The sequence below is a fragment of the Macaca nemestrina genome, chromosome 11, assembly GCF_043159975.1.
Source record: "Macaca nemestrina isolate mMacNem1 chromosome 11, mMacNem.hap1, whole genome shotgun sequence".
Lineage (NCBI taxonomy): Eukaryota > Metazoa > Chordata > Mammalia > Primates > Cercopithecidae > Macaca > Macaca nemestrina.
In genome coordinates, this window is record NC_092135.1 from 11,495,325 (window position 1) to 11,512,652 (window position 17,328).

Here is a 17,328-nt window from a genome sequence, read left to right on the forward strand (position 1 = left end):
CATTCATTTCTATTACTGAGGAGTATTCAACTGTATGGTTATGCCACAATTTGTTTATCTGTTAACCTGCTAATGGACACTTATTTTCCAGTTTGGGGAGCACTGGAAATCTGCTATGAATATTCTTGCAAAAGTTTAATGCTTCCATTTATCTCGGGTGAATAGCTAGGAATGGAATGGTTGGACATATGGTGGGTGTATGTTAACTACTAACTTTGTAAGAAACTGCCAAACAGTTTTCCAAAGTACTTGTACCATTTTACATTCCCACCAGCAGTTTTTCAAATTGTAGGTGTTCTAACAGAGAGAGCTCATTGCCGTTTTAATTTGCGTTGTTAATGATGCATTATTCTGTGCATCTTTTTGTGTGCGTATTTGCCATCTGTATATCTTCTTTGGTGAAGAATCTGTTCAAATCTTTTGCCCATTTAAAAATTGGATTGTTTGCTTGCTTATTATTGAGTTCTGATAATTTTTTAAAAAATTATTTATTGTATTGTGGTAACAACACTTAGCATGAGAACTACCCTTTTAACAAATTTTTAAATGTGCATTATTGGCTCTAAGTGCGATGTTGTACTGCAGATTGTGAGAGCGGATTTATCTTTCTTGGCTGCAACTTTATGCTGTTGCCTGGTAACTCCCCATTTTCCCCTCTCTTGGCCTCTGATAACCACCATTCACTCTTTGATTCTGTCAATCTGGCTATTATCAACATCTCATACTTGTCTTTCTGTGACTGGCTTATTTAGCTTGGCATAATGTCCTCAAGGTTTATCAATGCTGTTTTGCGTATTACAGAATTTCCTTCTTTTTTAAAGGCTGAATAGTATTCCACTGTCTGAATATGCCACTTTTTTTATTCCATTCATCTGTTGATAGATTTTTAGATTGTTTTCATATCTTAGCTATTGTGAATAGTGCTGCAATGAACACAGGAGTGTTAGTATCTCTTTGATATTCTGATTTCTTTCTCTCTATTTTTTGAAACAGGGTCTTGTTCTGTCACCCAGGCTGGAGTGCAGTGGCACCATCATGGCTCACTGCAACCTTGACCTCCTGGGCTCGAACGATCCTCTCACCTCAGCCTCCCAAATAGCTGGGACTACAGGCTTCTGCCATCACGCCTCACTAATTTTTTTGTAGAAATAGGGTGTTGTTATGTTGCCTAAGCTGGTCTCAAACTCCTGGGCTCAAGTGATCCTCCTGCCTTATCCTCCCAAGTGTTGAGAGTACAGGCATGAACCACCATGCCTAGCCCTGATTTTAATACTTCTGGAAACATATCCAGAAGTAGGATTGTTGGTTCACATTATTATTATTACTGTTATTATTATTATTATTTGAGACAGGGTCTCACTCTGTTGCCCAGGCAGGAGTGCAGTGGTGAAATCACAGTTCACTGCAGGCTTGAACTCCTGGGCTCAAGGGGTCCTCCTGCCTCAGCCTCCCAAGTAGCTAGGACTATAGGCATGTGCCACCACACCCAGCTGATTGCTGGATCATATGGCAGTTCTATATTTAATTTTTTGAGGAACCTCCATACTATTTTCTACAGTGGATGTACCATTTTGGATTTCTACCAACAGTGTGTAAGGATTCCACTTTCTCTACAACTTCCTTAATACTTACTGTGTTTTATTTTTTTGGCAATAGCCTTCTTAACAGATGTTAGGTAATATCTCATTATGGTTTTGATTTTTTTTCTGATGATTAGTGGTGAGCAGTTTTTTCATATAGCTGTTGGCCATTTATAAGTCTTCTTTGGAGAAATGTCTATTCAAGTTTTAACCCACTATTTAAAATGAGTTATTAGTTTTTTTTTGTTTTTTTTTGTTTTTTTTTTGAGACGGAGTCTTGCTCTGTCACCCAGGCTGGAGTGCAGTGGCGTGATCTCGGCTCACTGCAAGCTCCACCTCCAGGATTCACGCCATTCTCCTGCCTCAGCCTCCTGAGTAGCTGGGACTATAGGCGCCCGCCACCATGCCCAGTTAATTTTGTATTTTTAGTAGAGACGGGGTTTCACCGTGTTAGCCAGGATGGTCTCAATCTCCTAACCTTGTAATCCACCCGCCTTGGCCTCCCGAAGTGCTGGGATTATAGGCATTGAGCCACTGCACCCAGCCAGGTTTTTTTTTTTTTTTTTTTTTTTTTTAACTATTGAGTTGTAGAAGTTTCTTATATATTTTGGGTATTAACTCCTTATCAAATATATAGTTTGCTGACTATATTCTGTAGGTCACTTTTTCATTCTGTTGACTGTTTCCTTTGTGAATTTTGACAGTTCTTTATATATTCTGGATATAAGTTCTTATCAGATATGTGATTTCCAAATATTTTCTCCAAGTCTGTGATTTATATTTTTATTTTCTTAACATTAACAGAAATTCTTAATTTGGACAAAGTCCAATTAATCCATTTTTTTTCCATTTATGGATTGTGTTTTTTTGGTGTTTTATCTAAGAAATCTTTGTCTAATTGGAAGATCACAAAGATTTTCTGTGTGTTTTCTAGTAGTTTTACAGTTTCAGGTTTTCTATTTAGGTCTATGATCCATGTTGTATTAATTTACATAGATGGTGTGAGATACTAATTGAAATTCTTGTTTTTATTTTTGGTAAATAGATATCCAAATGTTCTAGCACAATTTGTTGAAAGGTTATCTTTTCTCTGATGAATTATCTCTGACCTTTGTCAAAAATCAATTGATGATAATGTATGAATGAATATATTTCTGGATCCTCTATTCTGTTCCATTAATCTGTTTATTTCTCCATTTATTTAGGTTTTCTTTGAATTCTCTCAGTAATGTTTTATAATTTTCAGTGTACTGATCTTATACATGTTTGTCATATTTATCTCTAATTATTTCACTTGTTTTGATGCTATTGTTAAATGATATGGCTTTTGAAACTTAAGTTTCATAATGTTTATTGCTAGTATACAGAAATATGATTGATTTTTATATGGTGATTCTACATCCTGCAATCTTGTTAAATTCCCTTATTAGTTTAAGTAGTTTTTTGTAGATTTCATTGTATTTTCTTGATAGACAATCATTTTTTTTTTTGTAAATAAAGATGGGTTTATATCTTCTTTTCAAATCTGGCTGCCTTTTATTTATTTTTCTTGTCTTGTTACATTGGCTACACTTATAATCCTGAATAGAATTAGTGAGAGCAGACATCCTTGCCTTGTTCTTGATCTTAGGAGGAAGGCATTCAGTTATTTACTACTCAGTTTGATGTTGGCTCTAGGTTTTAAATAGATGACTATTATTTGGTTGAGAAAGTTCCCTTCTATCCCGCACTTGCTGATAGCATTCATCAGGAATGGATGTTTGATAATTTTTCTGTTACTATTGAGATGTTTTTCCTTTTTAGAGTGTTACATGTAAACTACAGTGAGTTTTTAATGTTAAATTAATCTTGTATTCCTCATTCAAGCCCCTATTTGGTTATGATACATTATCCATTTTATAAAGCAATTAACTTGATTTATTAAAATTTTGTTAAAAATATTTTCATCTATGTTCATGAAGGATATTGATCTTTTCTTTTTTTTCCTGTAATATCTCTGTCTGGCTTTGGTATCGGAGTAATACTAGCCTCTGGAATGATTTGGGAATTAGTCTCTTCTCTTCCATTTTCTGGAAGAATTTGTGTAGATTTTGTATTATTCCTTCCTTAAATATTTGGCAGAATTCCATAGTGAAGGCATCTGGGCCTGGAGGTTTCTTTGTGGGAAAGTTTTCAACCAAAAATTCAATTTCTTTAACAGATATAAAGCTACTTTGCCGAGCGTGGTGGCTCACGCCTGTAACCCCAGCACTTTGGGAGGCCGAGGCAGGCGGATCACAAGGTCAGGAGATCAAGACCATCCTGGTCAACATGGTGAAACCCCGTCTCTACTAAAAATACAGAAAATTAGCCGGGCATGGTGGGGGGCACCTGTAGTCCCAGCTACTTGGGAGGCTGAGGCAGGAGAATGGTGTGAACCCGGGAGGAGGTGCTTGCCAAAATTACATCATTGCACTCCAGCCTAGGGGACACAGCGAGACTCATCTCGAAAAAAAAAAGCTATTTTGGCTATTTATCTCCTCTTAAATAAGATTTTACAGTTTTTGCCTTTTAATGAATTTGCACATTTAAGTCATCAAATTTACTGGCATCAAGTTTTTCATAATATTAACTTCTTATCTTTTTAAAATCTGTAGAATATGTAGTGATGTCACCTTTCTCATTCCTGACATTGGTAATTTGTGCCTTTTGCCTTTTTTCCTGATCAGTCAAGTTACAGGTTTATCAATTTTATTGATCTTCTCAAAGAACCAGTTTTTCTCTATTGTTTTTCTGCTTTCTATTTCATTTTATTTTCTTTTGAGATGGAGTCTTGCTCTGTTGCCCAGGCTGGAGTGCAGTGGCATGATCTCAACTCACTGCAACTTCCTCCTCCTGGGTTCAAGCAATTCTCCTGCCTCAGCCTCCTGAGTAGCTGGGATTATAGGCAGGGGCCACCACGTTTGGCTAATTTCTTTGTACTTTTAGTAGAGACAGGGTTTCGCCATGTTGGCCAGGCTGGTCTCAAACTCCTGACCTCAAGTGATCTGCTGGCTTGGCCTCCTAAAGTGTTGGGATTATAGGCATGAGTCACTGTGCCCGGCCTATTTCATTAATTGTCAATTTGACCTTTATTATTTCTTTTTTCTGCTTAGTTTGGTTTCATCTGCCCTCTTTTTTCTAGTTTCTTAAAGGGGTAGCTTAGGACATTAACTTGAAACTTTTCTTCTTTTCCAATGTAGGTGTGTAGTGCTATAAATTTCCCACAGATTTTTTGTTTGTTTTCATTTTCATTCACTTAAAAATACTTTCTAATTTCTTTTTTAATTTCTTCTCTGGCCTATATTTACATATTATAGATTTTTAGAAAAGATCATAAAATTATTTTCATTAAAAATGAAGGAATTGCTAAAAGATGGAATCATTGATATTCTCCAAAAAACAAAGGCTGGCAAACAATTTTAAAGGTCAGATATTGTTTAACACTTGAAATTCCAAAGGGAAAAAATATTCCCAAAGAATGCTCTTTTTCCTGTAGAGTAATTGCTGAAATAAAGGAACACAGAAAACAAGGCTTCTGCCAGTTGCCACTTACAAAAATATACAGAGGATCATAATCCAGAGACATGGCTAAGGCCTCAGGTGGTTTCATGCTCAAAACTGATGTCTTGCCAGAGAGCTGAGTTGTGGAGTCTTGTTTTGGAAGGGCTACGATGGTGGTGACTTCATCCTAACAAGGACCAAGGGCAGCACGTTAGTTTTGATGCCAGGATAGGAGGGAAAAGATGAGGGAGATTCTGGAAGGTGGGGGTGTGTTACCTCAGCTCCTTGCTTTAGGGCTCGGGCAAGCTTTTGAGGTCTGTAACTTGTTGAAGACTTGTGGACAGAGAATGGCTGATATCTCTTAATTTTGTACAGTTGAGGAACCTGAAGGTGAAAGAAGACTGAAAATCCTTAAAAACCTGTTACCATTTGGTGGGATCTACTTCTCAACAACAGCATTTCCGAGCTTCCTGGTGGTAAAAGTAAGACAAGAACCATGTTGCAGTCATCGGATTGTGGCTATTGTTAGTTTGGACCAGTCTGGACAGACTTTAGTGAAAGTCCTGAGCCCTGCTCTGGGTTTCAGCACACATGAGTGTTCATGATTACTCAACCATACTACATGGCTTAAGTGTAGCAGAAGTGGTCATATGTCTCAAGAAAGGCTGACTAATTTTTTTCTCACTTATCTTATATTTTTTCTCGAAGTTTCTAATATATGTAGTTCAGATAGCTTCATATATGCATGATATAGATATATCCACAGAGTAGAAATCCTGGTTTGCATAAACCACACTATGAGAAAAGAATCTGGTGTACCTCCCATATGTTATCCAATAGCAGCAGAGTGTGCCACACAGTGTAATCTGCCATAAAGCAAAACTATATAAAACACTGCAATTCAAATTCAAGAATATCTTGTTTACTTAATAAGAAACTCAATTAATTAATTCTATGTGACAGGTCTGACCTGCAGATTGAAGAAGGAATAACTCTGCTTGATTTGAACTTCTGAAGACTTAATTGGGACCAGTCCAAGGCCATCAGGAGCCTAAAATGTAAAGGAAAAAAAGAAAAAGAACAGAGAATCACCACTGAGCAAGAGTGGCTATGCTTCTGTTTCCATTACATTTTGAAACATTAATGACCAGTTCTACTCTCAGAGCAACTCCTCCTGCAACCACAGTTGCCACTTGATCTATAAGGCAGGAAGGCGGCCCTGATCACCCCCTCCTCCATGTCTCCTAGTGGATGTGAGTCTCTTTTATTTTCTGCGGTTGTGGAGGCTGCAGTGTGTCACTCAGAAACTCCTTCAGGTTTGAAGGACTCAGCCAGGAGTGTAGGGATAGAAACGTCTCTTGGGGGCAGGGGAGCCCTCTTCAGGGGCTGCCTCATCTGAAGGGCACTGCCTCCATCAGGGTCAAGCGCTCCTCCCAGGCAGCTCACCTCCATGGCGGGTTGAAGCCACGGGAATCATGCTGCGTCCTCTCACCCTGTGCCAGCCTCAGAGTTCTCACAGGCCCACCTAAGGCCTTTGTTGAGGTGGACCCCGGTCCTACTTCTCTCTCCACCCAATCCTGTCCCCTCTGCCTGCCTTCCACAGGTGCGAACCCCCGAAGCACTACCTAATACACTTCCTGCATACTAGTCTGTCTCAGACATCCCGAGGATCTGGATGGTGCCTGAATATGACGGGCACTCAAAAAACAGCATACATCTCCTAATCTAATATGCCATCACTAAACTAATATGATGAAACGTTAATATGCCACAATGATACCATTTCCCAATTTCTAGATGCTAAGTGTAAGAAAAAGGCATCTTAGAATTGATGAAATACAGTATTTATGAAATAAATTAATAGTTTTTTTTATAGACAGGAATGCTGAGCACTCTATTTTTCAACAACGCTGAGCAGCAGGGAAGTCTTTGTAGCACTAAAAGATCAAATGAAACATGTCAGCTTCAAACTATTCAAAAATAATGAGGGGGCTCCACTGCACAGTGACGATCTCTTTCCACCCCATCAACCTCTTCACCCCATTAATTATCGAGTGTCAGACATTTATTGTTGCTTGAAAATCACAGGATTTTTATTTCTTAGGAACTAATTATTCTGCTCTTTTAAGTCATACAATTATCAAAAGCAGAAAACGTATGGAATTTCTAAATTCAGTCCCGTAATTCTTGAGTAGATTACCTGCAATGCTTAACAAATATTTTAGAATGTGAATGATGTTTATTCTTTGAAATTAACAAAATATTTTGCACATGCACTTGCAATATTGATTTAAGTATACTTTTTATTACTAACGATGTGAACGCGAGCAACATTTTATTACTGGCTATGTGAATGTGTGCTTCAGTTTCCTCATTTGAAAAATGGTAAACCTATCATGTAGATTTGTTGAAGATTAAATGAGGTGATATACTGGAAGGACTTAAGACACTGCCTGAAGTATAGTAAATACAACATAAGGGTTAACTCTTACTTTTTCAATAATGCACCATTGTGCCCATAAGGGAAGAAAGATGAGCCATTACACCGCCTGCTACCCCAAGAGAGATACACACACACACACACACGCACACACACAAATGCACACGCACACCCCAGAGAGAGAGAGAGAGAAGTGGATTGTGAGTCTGATGGGTTAGATTGTCAGTTTCTGGGACCACATTCCCTTCTTATGAGGTCAGGCCCAGACTTGAGGGCTGCCCTTCCCTGACTTCTACAATTTGCCCAGGCAGCAGAAGGGCCCAGCTGAGCAGAGCCTGCCTCCCTGGGCCAGGTGGGGCCCTCTGGGTTCCTCTCTCTTCCCTTCTGCACTCAGGCCCAGTTCCAGGACAGTTGGGCGGGGGTCAGTGCTCATGCTGCATTTCAGGCTGGGAAGGACCAGCCCAGGTTACCAGGGAGCTCTGTGCAGGTGTATCAGGAGCAAGGCAGATGGCAGGAGATGATCCCTGGTTTTCCACTGGTAGTACTCTCCTGGTCTTCCTTTGGAGCCTCTGGGAGGAGGTGAAGGGACTAAGACGGAAGGGCTTGCCTTGTATCTGCCCAACACGATCATGATCATGTCCAGTCCCTGCCACCAAGTCTGACAGCACCTACCAACTCGTTAGAGTCCTGGGGCGAGCTGCAGTCTGGGAAAGCGAAGGGCAGCACCTCATTGGGCGACACAGAGAATCGGCTGGTATAATCATCCTGACTGCTCCGCTTCAGGAAGAATTTGAAGAAATTCGCCTCTATGGGTGGAAAAAAACAGCACTTTTAGGGGGTACTAAAGGTATTTTCATGGGAAACCACCACATATATTTGCATATTTTCCATGTACCAATTAGTGGGTGTGTGCGTGTTTATATATATATATATATATTTCCACTTTTAGTGTCCCATTGGTTCCTTACCTCAACCTCCTTTCCGGTTAAAAAATTTTATCTTTATTTCCAGAAAATTATAATTCATAATTAAAATATCTCTGATGAATTAAGGAAAGAAAATGATTAAAGAAGTAAATGAAGACATTTTCTATACATCCCCACACAATTCACAAGTAAATTTTATAATTTTTCAGGAAAAAGAGTTTCTTTATTAATAAACTTCAACACCAGAGATAAAAAATAATATAGGAGGAAGAAAGAGAATCATTAAAATGTTATACAATGTTTTGAAAAACAAAATACACATTTGGGTCTCAGTGGAGTGGCAGATGGGAGTGTGGTTGTGCCTAGGGAGGACGGGGAAGCCTGAGCCAGGCTCAGAGGCTCAGGCCGGAAAGGGAGGAAGAGTCTGGAAAGATCCGGGCCTGCTTGTGGGCTGGCATACAAACTGTGGATTGGGAATATATGTATTGGGAGAATATGGTGATATGGTGTTAGGGCTCCCAGAAGCTACTGAGAGTGGGCCTCCAACAGTCCCAGCCAAGCTGGGCATCAGAGGATTGGAATTTCTTTCTTTTTTTGTTTTTTTTAGAGACAGGGTCTTGCTCTATCACCTGGGCTTGAGTGCAGTGGTGCGATCACAGCTTACTATAACCTTGAGCTCCTGGGCTTAGCTTATCCTCCCACCTCAGCTTCCTGAGTAGCTGGGACTACAGGCATATGCCACCAGTCCTGGATAATTTTTAATTATGCAGGGGTCTCAGTATGTTGCCCAGGCTTGTCTTGAACTCCTGGGCTCAAGTGATCCTCCCACCTTGGACTCTAAAAGAGTTGGGATTATAGGTATGAGCTACAGTGGTCATGGTGGCCAGGATGGAAATTTCCTTAACTTAAGGAAATACAATACAAGATTAAAAGGCTTAATGTGCAAATGGTAGCTTGAGAAAATACCAAATTCAGCCAGTCAATCAGCAAGTATAAATGATGACTACCCTAGTCTCTGGTGACAAGAGGAAGCAGAGGGCACAAAACAGGAGGTCGAGCCACAGCCACACTTCACAGACATTACAACTTGGTTTGGGATTGGGTGACCTTGTTCATTACCAAGTGGGTAGGAATTTCAGCCAAACCTGGCATGGAGATCCACTTTATATCATGAGATAGGCTGAATAATGGCACTTAGAGGTATCCACATCCTATTCCCAGGGGCCTGTGAATGTGTTATCTTCCATGGTAAAAGGCACTCTGCAGATGGGGCTCTGTGATGGGGATTATTCTGCACTAGACAGGTAGGCCTTACGTAATCAGAGTCTCCATAGGAAGGAAACAGGGGAATCAGACTCACACAAGGAGATGCGAGGACAGAAGCAAGAGGTTAGGGTTATGCGGGGAAGGGGCCATGAGCCAAGGAATACAGGTGGACTCCAGGAGCTGGAAAAGGCAAGGACTTGCAAGCCCCCGGGCGGACTGCAGCCCTATCAACACCTTGGTTTTAGACCTCTGACCTCCAGAACTGTGAGATGATAAATTTGCCTTGTTTTAAGCCATTAAGTTTAAAAGGCTTAATGTGTAAGTGCTGGGTTGAGAAAATACCAGATTCAGCCAGTCAATCAGCAAGTATAAATGATGACTACCCTAGTCTCTGGTGACAAGAGGAAGCAGAGGGCACAAGCGATTTGTTACAGCAGGGATAGGAAACTAATATGTGTGACTGGTGAAAATTTGTTATTTGCATAGGGCTAACTTCATTCCAAGGAAAATTCGCACTCAGAGGCATGATCAGTCTTGGCATCTCTGTGCTTTGCAGCCATACTTCACCTTGTGCCATCGATTGTTTTGCTTGGCCGATCTTTCTCAGTACACTCTCTTTGTCCATTTCACGAACAGCACTCAGCATATTGAATAATCGTCCCTGAATCATGACCTGAAATTGGAGTGGATCATGATTTCAAATTATTAATCAACACATGCTCATTTTGGCATTCAACCTAATTCACTTTCCCCAATCACACTAAGAGCTGAGACTGCCACTGTAAGTCAGAGTTCACAGGGAGTGAGTGTGGCATGTTACTCTCCCTAGACTGCAGTTACAGAGACTTCAAAGTCCGGGCAATACTGAATTGCCTGAATACAAAAAAGACCAAGTTGTCATCTGGCCTTGTCTCACCCAATTTATGAGCCTTGATTTTCTCATATTTCCAGTGTGGAAAGAATAACTAGTTCTTTGTTGTTTCTTCTGGATATATCTGAATAGTAATGCTAGCACTGTGCTATTTTCAGAGTTGGAGGACAAATGGCACAGGTGATTCTGCAGTAATAGCACTGTGGGTTACGGGCAATGGTAACTGCATACCAATGAGCTTTGCCTTCAGAGCAGATGCTACTGCAGGTGAGTGGTACCTGAGCCCAGAGCTGTGGTTGAGGGGATTGTTCATTCTATAATTTACATCACTTTCCATTCTGTAAGCAGCTCTTTTTGTTGTTGTTGTTGTTGTTGTTTTTTAAATACATACTGTAAGTTCTGGGATACATGTGCAGAACATGCAGGTTTGTTACATAAATATACACGGCCATGGTATTTTGCTACACCCATCAACCCGCCATCTATACTAGGTATTTCTCCTAATGATATCCTGCCCCTAGTCCCCCACCCTCCAACAGGTCCTGGTGTGTGATATTCCCCCTCCCTGTGTCCATGTGTTCTCATTGTTCAACTCCCACTTATGAGGGAGAACATGTGGTGTTCGGTTTTCTGTTCTTGTGATAGTTTGCTGAGAATGATGATTTCCAGCTTCATCCATGTCCCTGCAAAGGACATGAACTCATCCTTTTTTATGACTGCATAGTATTCCATGGTGTATATGTGCCACATTTTCTTTATCCAGTCTGTCACTGATGGACATTTGGGTTGGTTCCAAGTCATTGCTATTGTGAACAGTGCTGCAATAAACTTACATGTGCATGTGTCTTTATAGTAGAATGATTTATAATCCTTTGGGTATATACCCAGTAATGGGATTGCTGAGTCAAATGGTATTTCTGGTTCTAGATCCCTGAGGAATCGCCACACTGTCTTCCACAATGGTTGAACTAATTTACACTCCCACCAGCAGTGTAAAAGGATCCCTATTTCTCCACATCCTCTCCAGCATCTGTTGTTTCCTGACTTTTTAATGACCACCATTCTAACTGGTGTGAGAGGGTATCTCACTGTGGTTTTGATTTGCATTTCCCTAATGACCACTGATGATGAGCTGTTTTTCATGTTTGTTGGCCACATAAATGTCTTCTTTTGAGAAGTGTCCGTTCATATACTTCACCCATTTTTTGATGGAGTTGTTTGTTTTGTTCTTATAAATTTGTTTGAGTTCCTTGTAGATTCTGTATTAACCTTTTGTGAGATGGATAGATTGCAAAAATCTTCTCCCATTCTGTAGGTTGCCTGTTCACTCCGATGATAGTTTCTTTTGCTGTGCAGAAGCTCTTTAGTTTAATTAGATCCCATTTGTCAATTTTGTCTTTTGTTGCCATTGCTTTTGGTGTTTTAGTCATGAAGTCTTTGCCCATGCCTCGGTCCTGAATGGTACTGCCTGGGTTTTCCTCTAGGGTTTTTGTGGTTCTAGGTCTTATGTTTAAGTCTTTAATCCATCTTGAATTAATTTTTGTATAAGGTGTTAAGGAAGGGGTCCAGTTTCAGTTTTCTGCATATGGCTAGCCAGTTTTCCCAACACCATTTATTAAACAGAGAATCCTTTCCCCATTGCTTGTTTTTGTCAGGTTTGTCAAAGATCAGATGGTGGTAGATGTGTGGCATAATTTCCGAGGACTCTGTTCTGTTCCATTGGTTTATATATGTGTTTTGGTACCAGTACCACGCTATTTTGGTTACTGTAGCCTTGTAGTATAGTTTGAAGTCAGGTAGTGTGATGCCTCCAGCTTTGTTCTTTTTGCTTAGGATTGTCTTGGCTATACAGGCTCTTTTTTGGTTCCATATGAAATTTAAAGTAGTTTTTTTCTAATTCTGGGAAGAAAGTCAATGGTAGCTTGATGGAAATAACACTGAATCTATAAATTACTTTGGGCAGTATGGCCATTTTCACAATATTGACTTTTCCTATCCATGAGCATGGAATGTTTTTCCATTTGTTTGTGTCCTCTCTTATTTCCTTGAACAGCGGTTTGTAGTTCTCCTTGAAGAGGTCCTTCACATCCCTTGTAAGTCATATTCCTAGGTATTTTATTCTCTTTGTAGCAATTGTGAATGGGAGTTCACTCGTGATTTGGTTCTCTGTTTGTCTATTATTGGTGTATAGGAATGCTTGTGATTTTTGCACATTGATTTTGTATCCTGAGACTTTGCTGAAGTTGCTTATCAGCTTAAGGAGATTTGGGGCTGAGACAATGGGGTTTTCTAAATATAAAATCATGTCATCTGCAAAGAGACAATTTGACTTCCTCTCTTCCTATTTGAATACCCTTTACTTCTTTTCTCTTGCATGATTGCCCTGGCCAGAACTTCCAATGCTATGTTGAATAGGAGTGGTGAGAGAGGGCATCCTTCTCTTGTGCCAGTTTTCAAAGAGAATGCTTCCAGGTTTTGCCCGTTCCGTATGATATTGGCTGTGGGTTTGTGTTGGGAGCAAGTCCCCCAAAATCTGGCCATAAACTGGCCCCAAAACTGGCCATAAACAAAATCTCTGCAGCACTGTGACATGTTCATAATGGCCCTAATGCCCAAGCTTGAAGGTTGTGGGTTTACGGGAATGAGGGCAAGGAACACCTGGCCTGCCCAGAGTGGAAAACCGCTTAAAGGCATTCTTAAGCCACAAACAACAGCATGAGTGATTTATGCCTTAAGGGTATGTTCCTGCTGCAGTTAACTAGCCCAATCTATTCCTTTAATTTGGCCCATCCCTTCATTTCCCATAAGGGATACTTTTAGTTAATTTAATATCTATAGAGACAATGCTAATGACTGGTTTGCTGTTAATAAATATGTGGGTAAATCTCTGTTCGGGGCTCTCAGCTCTGAAGGCTGTGAGACCACTGATTTCCCACTTCACACCTCTATATTTCTGTGTATGTGTCTTTAATTCCTCTAGTGCCGCTGGGTTAGAGTCTCCCTGACTGAGCTGGTCTTGGCAGGTTTGTCATAAATAGCTCTTATTATTTTGAGATATGTTCCATCAATACCTAGTTTATTGAGAGTTTTTAGCATGAAGGGGTGTTGAATTTTATCAAAGGCCTTTTCTGCATCTATTAAGATAATCATGTGGTTTTTGTCATTGGTTCTGTTTATGTGATGGATTATGTTTATTGACTTGAGTATGTTGAACCAGCCTTGCATCCCAGGGATGAAGCTGACTTGATCGTGATGGATAACCTTTTTGATGTGCTCCTTGATTCGGCTTGCCAGTATTTTATTGAGAATTTTTGAATCAATATTCATTAGGGATATTGGCCTGAAATTTTCTTTTTTTGTTGTGTCTCTGTCAGGTTTTGGGTATCAGGATGATGCTGTCCTTATAAAATGAGTTAGGGAGGATTCCTTCTTTTTCTATGATTTGGAATAGCTTCAGAAGGAATGGTACCAGCTCCTCTGTGTAACTCTGGTAAAGTGTGACTGTGAATCTGTCTGGTCCTGGGCTTTTTTTGGTTGGTAGGCTATTACTGTCTTGATTTCAGAACTTGTTATTGGTCTATTCAGGGATTCGGCTTCCTCCAGATTTAGTCTTGGGAGGGTGTATGTGTCCAGGAATTTATCCATTTCTTCTAGATTTTCTAGTTTATTTGAATAGGGTTGTTTATAGTATTTTCTGACGGTAGTTTGTATTTCTGTGGGATCAGTGGTAATATCCCCTTTATCATTTTTTATTGTGTCTATTTGATTCTTCTCTCTTTTCTTCTTTATTACTTTGGCTAGCAGTCTATCTATTTTGTTAACCTTTTCAAAACACCAGTTTCTGGATTCATTGATTTTTTGAAGGGTTTTTTGTGTCTCTGTCTCCTTCAGTTCTGCTCTGATCTTAGTTGTTTGTTTGTCTTCTGCTAGCTTCTCTAGTTCTTCTAATTGTGATGTTAGGGTGTCGATTTCAGTTTTTTCCTGCTTTCTCCTGTGGGCATTTAGTGCTATAAATTTCCCTCTAAACACCACTTCAGTTGTGTCCCAGAGATTTTGGTATGTTGTGTCTTTGTTCTCTTTGATTTCAAATAACTTATTTATTTCTGCCTTAATTTCGTTATTTACCTAGTAGTCATTCAGGAGTAGGTTGTTCAGTTTCCATGTAGTTGTGCAGTTTTCAGTGAGTTTCTTAATCCTGAGTTCTAATTTGATTGCACTGTGGTCTGAGAGACTATCATGATTTCCACTCTTTTGCATTTGCTGAGGAGTGTTTTATTCCCAATTATGTGGCCAATTTTAGAATAAGTGCAATGTAGTGCTGAGAAGAACGTGTATTCTGTTGATTTGGGGTGAAGAGTTCTGTAGATGTTTATTAGGAACACATGGTCCAGAGCTGAGGTCAAGTCCTGAATATCCTTGCTAATTTTCTGTCCCGTTGATCTTTCTAATATTGAAAGTGGGGTGTTAAAGTCTCCCACTATTATTGTGTGGGAGTCTGAGTCACTTTGTAGGTCTCTGAGAATATGAATCTGGGTGCTCCTGTATTGAGTGCATATATATTTAAGACAGTTAACTCTTCTTGTTGTGTTGATCGCTTTACCATGCCCTTCTTTGTCTTTTTTGATCTTTGTTGGTTTAAAGTCTGTTTTATCAGAGCCTAGGATTGCAACCCTTGCCTTTTTTTTTTTTTTTTTTATGACAGAGTTTCACTCTTCTTGTCCAGGCTGGAGTGCGATGGCATGATCTCGGCTCACCACAATCTCTGCCTCCCGGGTTCAAGCGATTTTCTTGCCTCAGCCTCCTGAGTAGCTGGGATTACAGGCATGCACAAGCCCACCCAGCTAATTTTTGAATTTTTAAGAGATGGGGTTTCTTCATGCTGGTCAGGCTGGTCTCGAACTCCCGACCTCAGGTAATCCACCTGCCTTGACCTCCCAATGTGCTGGGATTACAGGCATGAGCCACCGTGCCACCATGCCCAGTCAACCCCTGCTTTTTTTTTTTTTTTTACTTTCTATTTGCTTCGTAAATATTCCTCCATCCCTTTATTTTGAGCCTATGTGTGTCATTGCATGTGAGATGGGTCTCCTGAATACAGCACACTGATGGATCTTGACTCTCTATCCAATTTGCCAGTCTGTATCTTTTGATTGGGGCACTTAGCCCATTTAGATTTAAGGTTAATATTGTTATGTGTGAATTGGATCTTGTCATTATGATGCTAGCTGGTTGTTTTGCCCATTAATTGATGCAGTTTCTTCATAGTGTTGATGGTCTTTACAATTTGGTATGTTTTTGCAGTGGCTGTTACCAGTTTTTCCTTTCCAAATTTAGTGCTTCCTTCAGGAGCTCTTGTAAGGCTGGCCTGGTGGTGACAAAATCTCTCAGCATTTGCTTGTCTGTAAAGGATTTTATTTCTCCTTCACTTATGAAGCTTAGTTTGGCTGGATATGAAATTGTGGGTTAAAAATGCTTTTCTTTTAGAATGTTGAATATTGGCCCCCACTCTCTTCTGTCTTGTAGGGTTTCTGCTGAGAGATCCACTGTTAGACTGATAGGTTTCCCTTTGTGGGTAACCTGACCTTTCTCTCTGGCTGCCCTTAACATTTTTTCCTTCATTTCAACCTTGGTGAATCTGATGATCATGTGTCTTGGGGTTGCTTTTCTCGAGGAGTATCTTTGTGGTGTTCTCTGTATTTCCTGAATTTGAATATTGGCCTGTCTTGCTAGGTGGGGAAAGTCTCCTGGATAATATCCTGAAAAGTGTTTTCCAACTTGGTTCCATTCTCCCTGTCACTTTCAGGTACACCAATCAAAGATAGGTTTACTCTTTTCATGTAGTCCCACATTTCTTGGGGGCTTTGTTCATTCCTTTTCATTCTTTTTTCTGTAATCTTGTCTTCACGTGTTATTTTATTAAGTTGATCTTCAATCTCTGATATCCTTTCTTCTGTTTGATTGATTCAGCTCTTGATGCTTGTGTATGCTTCACGAAGTTCTCGTGCCATGTTTTTCAGCTCTATTAGGTTATTTATGTTCTTTTCTAAACTGGTTATTCTAATTAGCAATTCCTCTAACCTTTTTTCAAGGTTCTTAAGCTTTCTTTCATTGGGTTGGTACATGCTCCTTTAGCTTGGAGGAGTTTGTTATTACCCACCTTCTAGGCCTAATTCTGTCAATTTGTCAAACTCATTCTCCACCCTGTTTTGTTCCCTTGCTGTCGAGGAGTTGTGATCCTTTGGAGAAGAGGCATTCTGGTTTTTGGAATTTTCAGCCTTGTTGCGCTGGTTTTTCCTCATTTTCGTGGATTTATCTATCTTTGGTCTTGGATGCTGGTGACCTTTGGATGGGGTTATTGTTTGGACATCCTTTTGGTTGATGTTGACGCTATTCCTTTCTGTTCGTTAGTTTTCCTTCTAACAGTCAGGCCCCTCTGCTGCAGGTCTGCTGGAGTTTGCTGCAGGTCCACTCCAGACCCTGTTTGCCTGGGTATCACCAGCAGAGGCTGCAGAACAGCAAAGATTGCTGCCTGTTCCTCTGGAAACTTCATCCCACAGGGGCACCCGCCAGATGCCAGCTGGAGCTCTCCCGTATGAGGTGTCTGTCAACCCCTGCTGGGAGGTGTCTCCCAGTCAGGAGGCACAGGGGTCAGGGATCCACTTGAGGAGGCAGTCTGTCCCTTAGTAGAGCTTGAGCACTGTGCTGGGAGATTTGCTGCTCTCT

At 40.3% G+C, this 17,328-nt stretch overlaps 1 protein-coding gene across 8 annotated transcripts in view; it reads right to left on the minus strand.

Annotated features, from left to right (window-relative positions):
- LOC105492480 (cilia and flagella associated protein 221) overlaps positions 1–17,328 on the minus strand; it is a 122,615-nt gene that overhangs the window by 31,888 nt on the left and 73,399 nt on the right. For all 8 annotated transcript variants that reach the window (XM_071072613.1, XM_071072614.1, XM_024796237.2 and 5 more), the window contains 5 exons: positions 10,302–10,407; positions 8,215–8,348; positions 6,073–6,153; positions 5,379–5,486; positions 5,155–5,289 (listed from right to left, as the gene is read on the minus strand). In XM_071072613.1, coding sequence (XP_070928714.1) covers positions 5,155–5,289; positions 5,379–5,486; positions 6,073–6,153; positions 8,215–8,348; positions 10,302–10,407 — 564 coding nt within the window. The remainder of the gene's footprint in view (positions 1–5,154; positions 5,290–5,378; positions 5,487–6,072; positions 6,154–8,214; positions 8,349–10,301; positions 10,408–17,328) is intronic.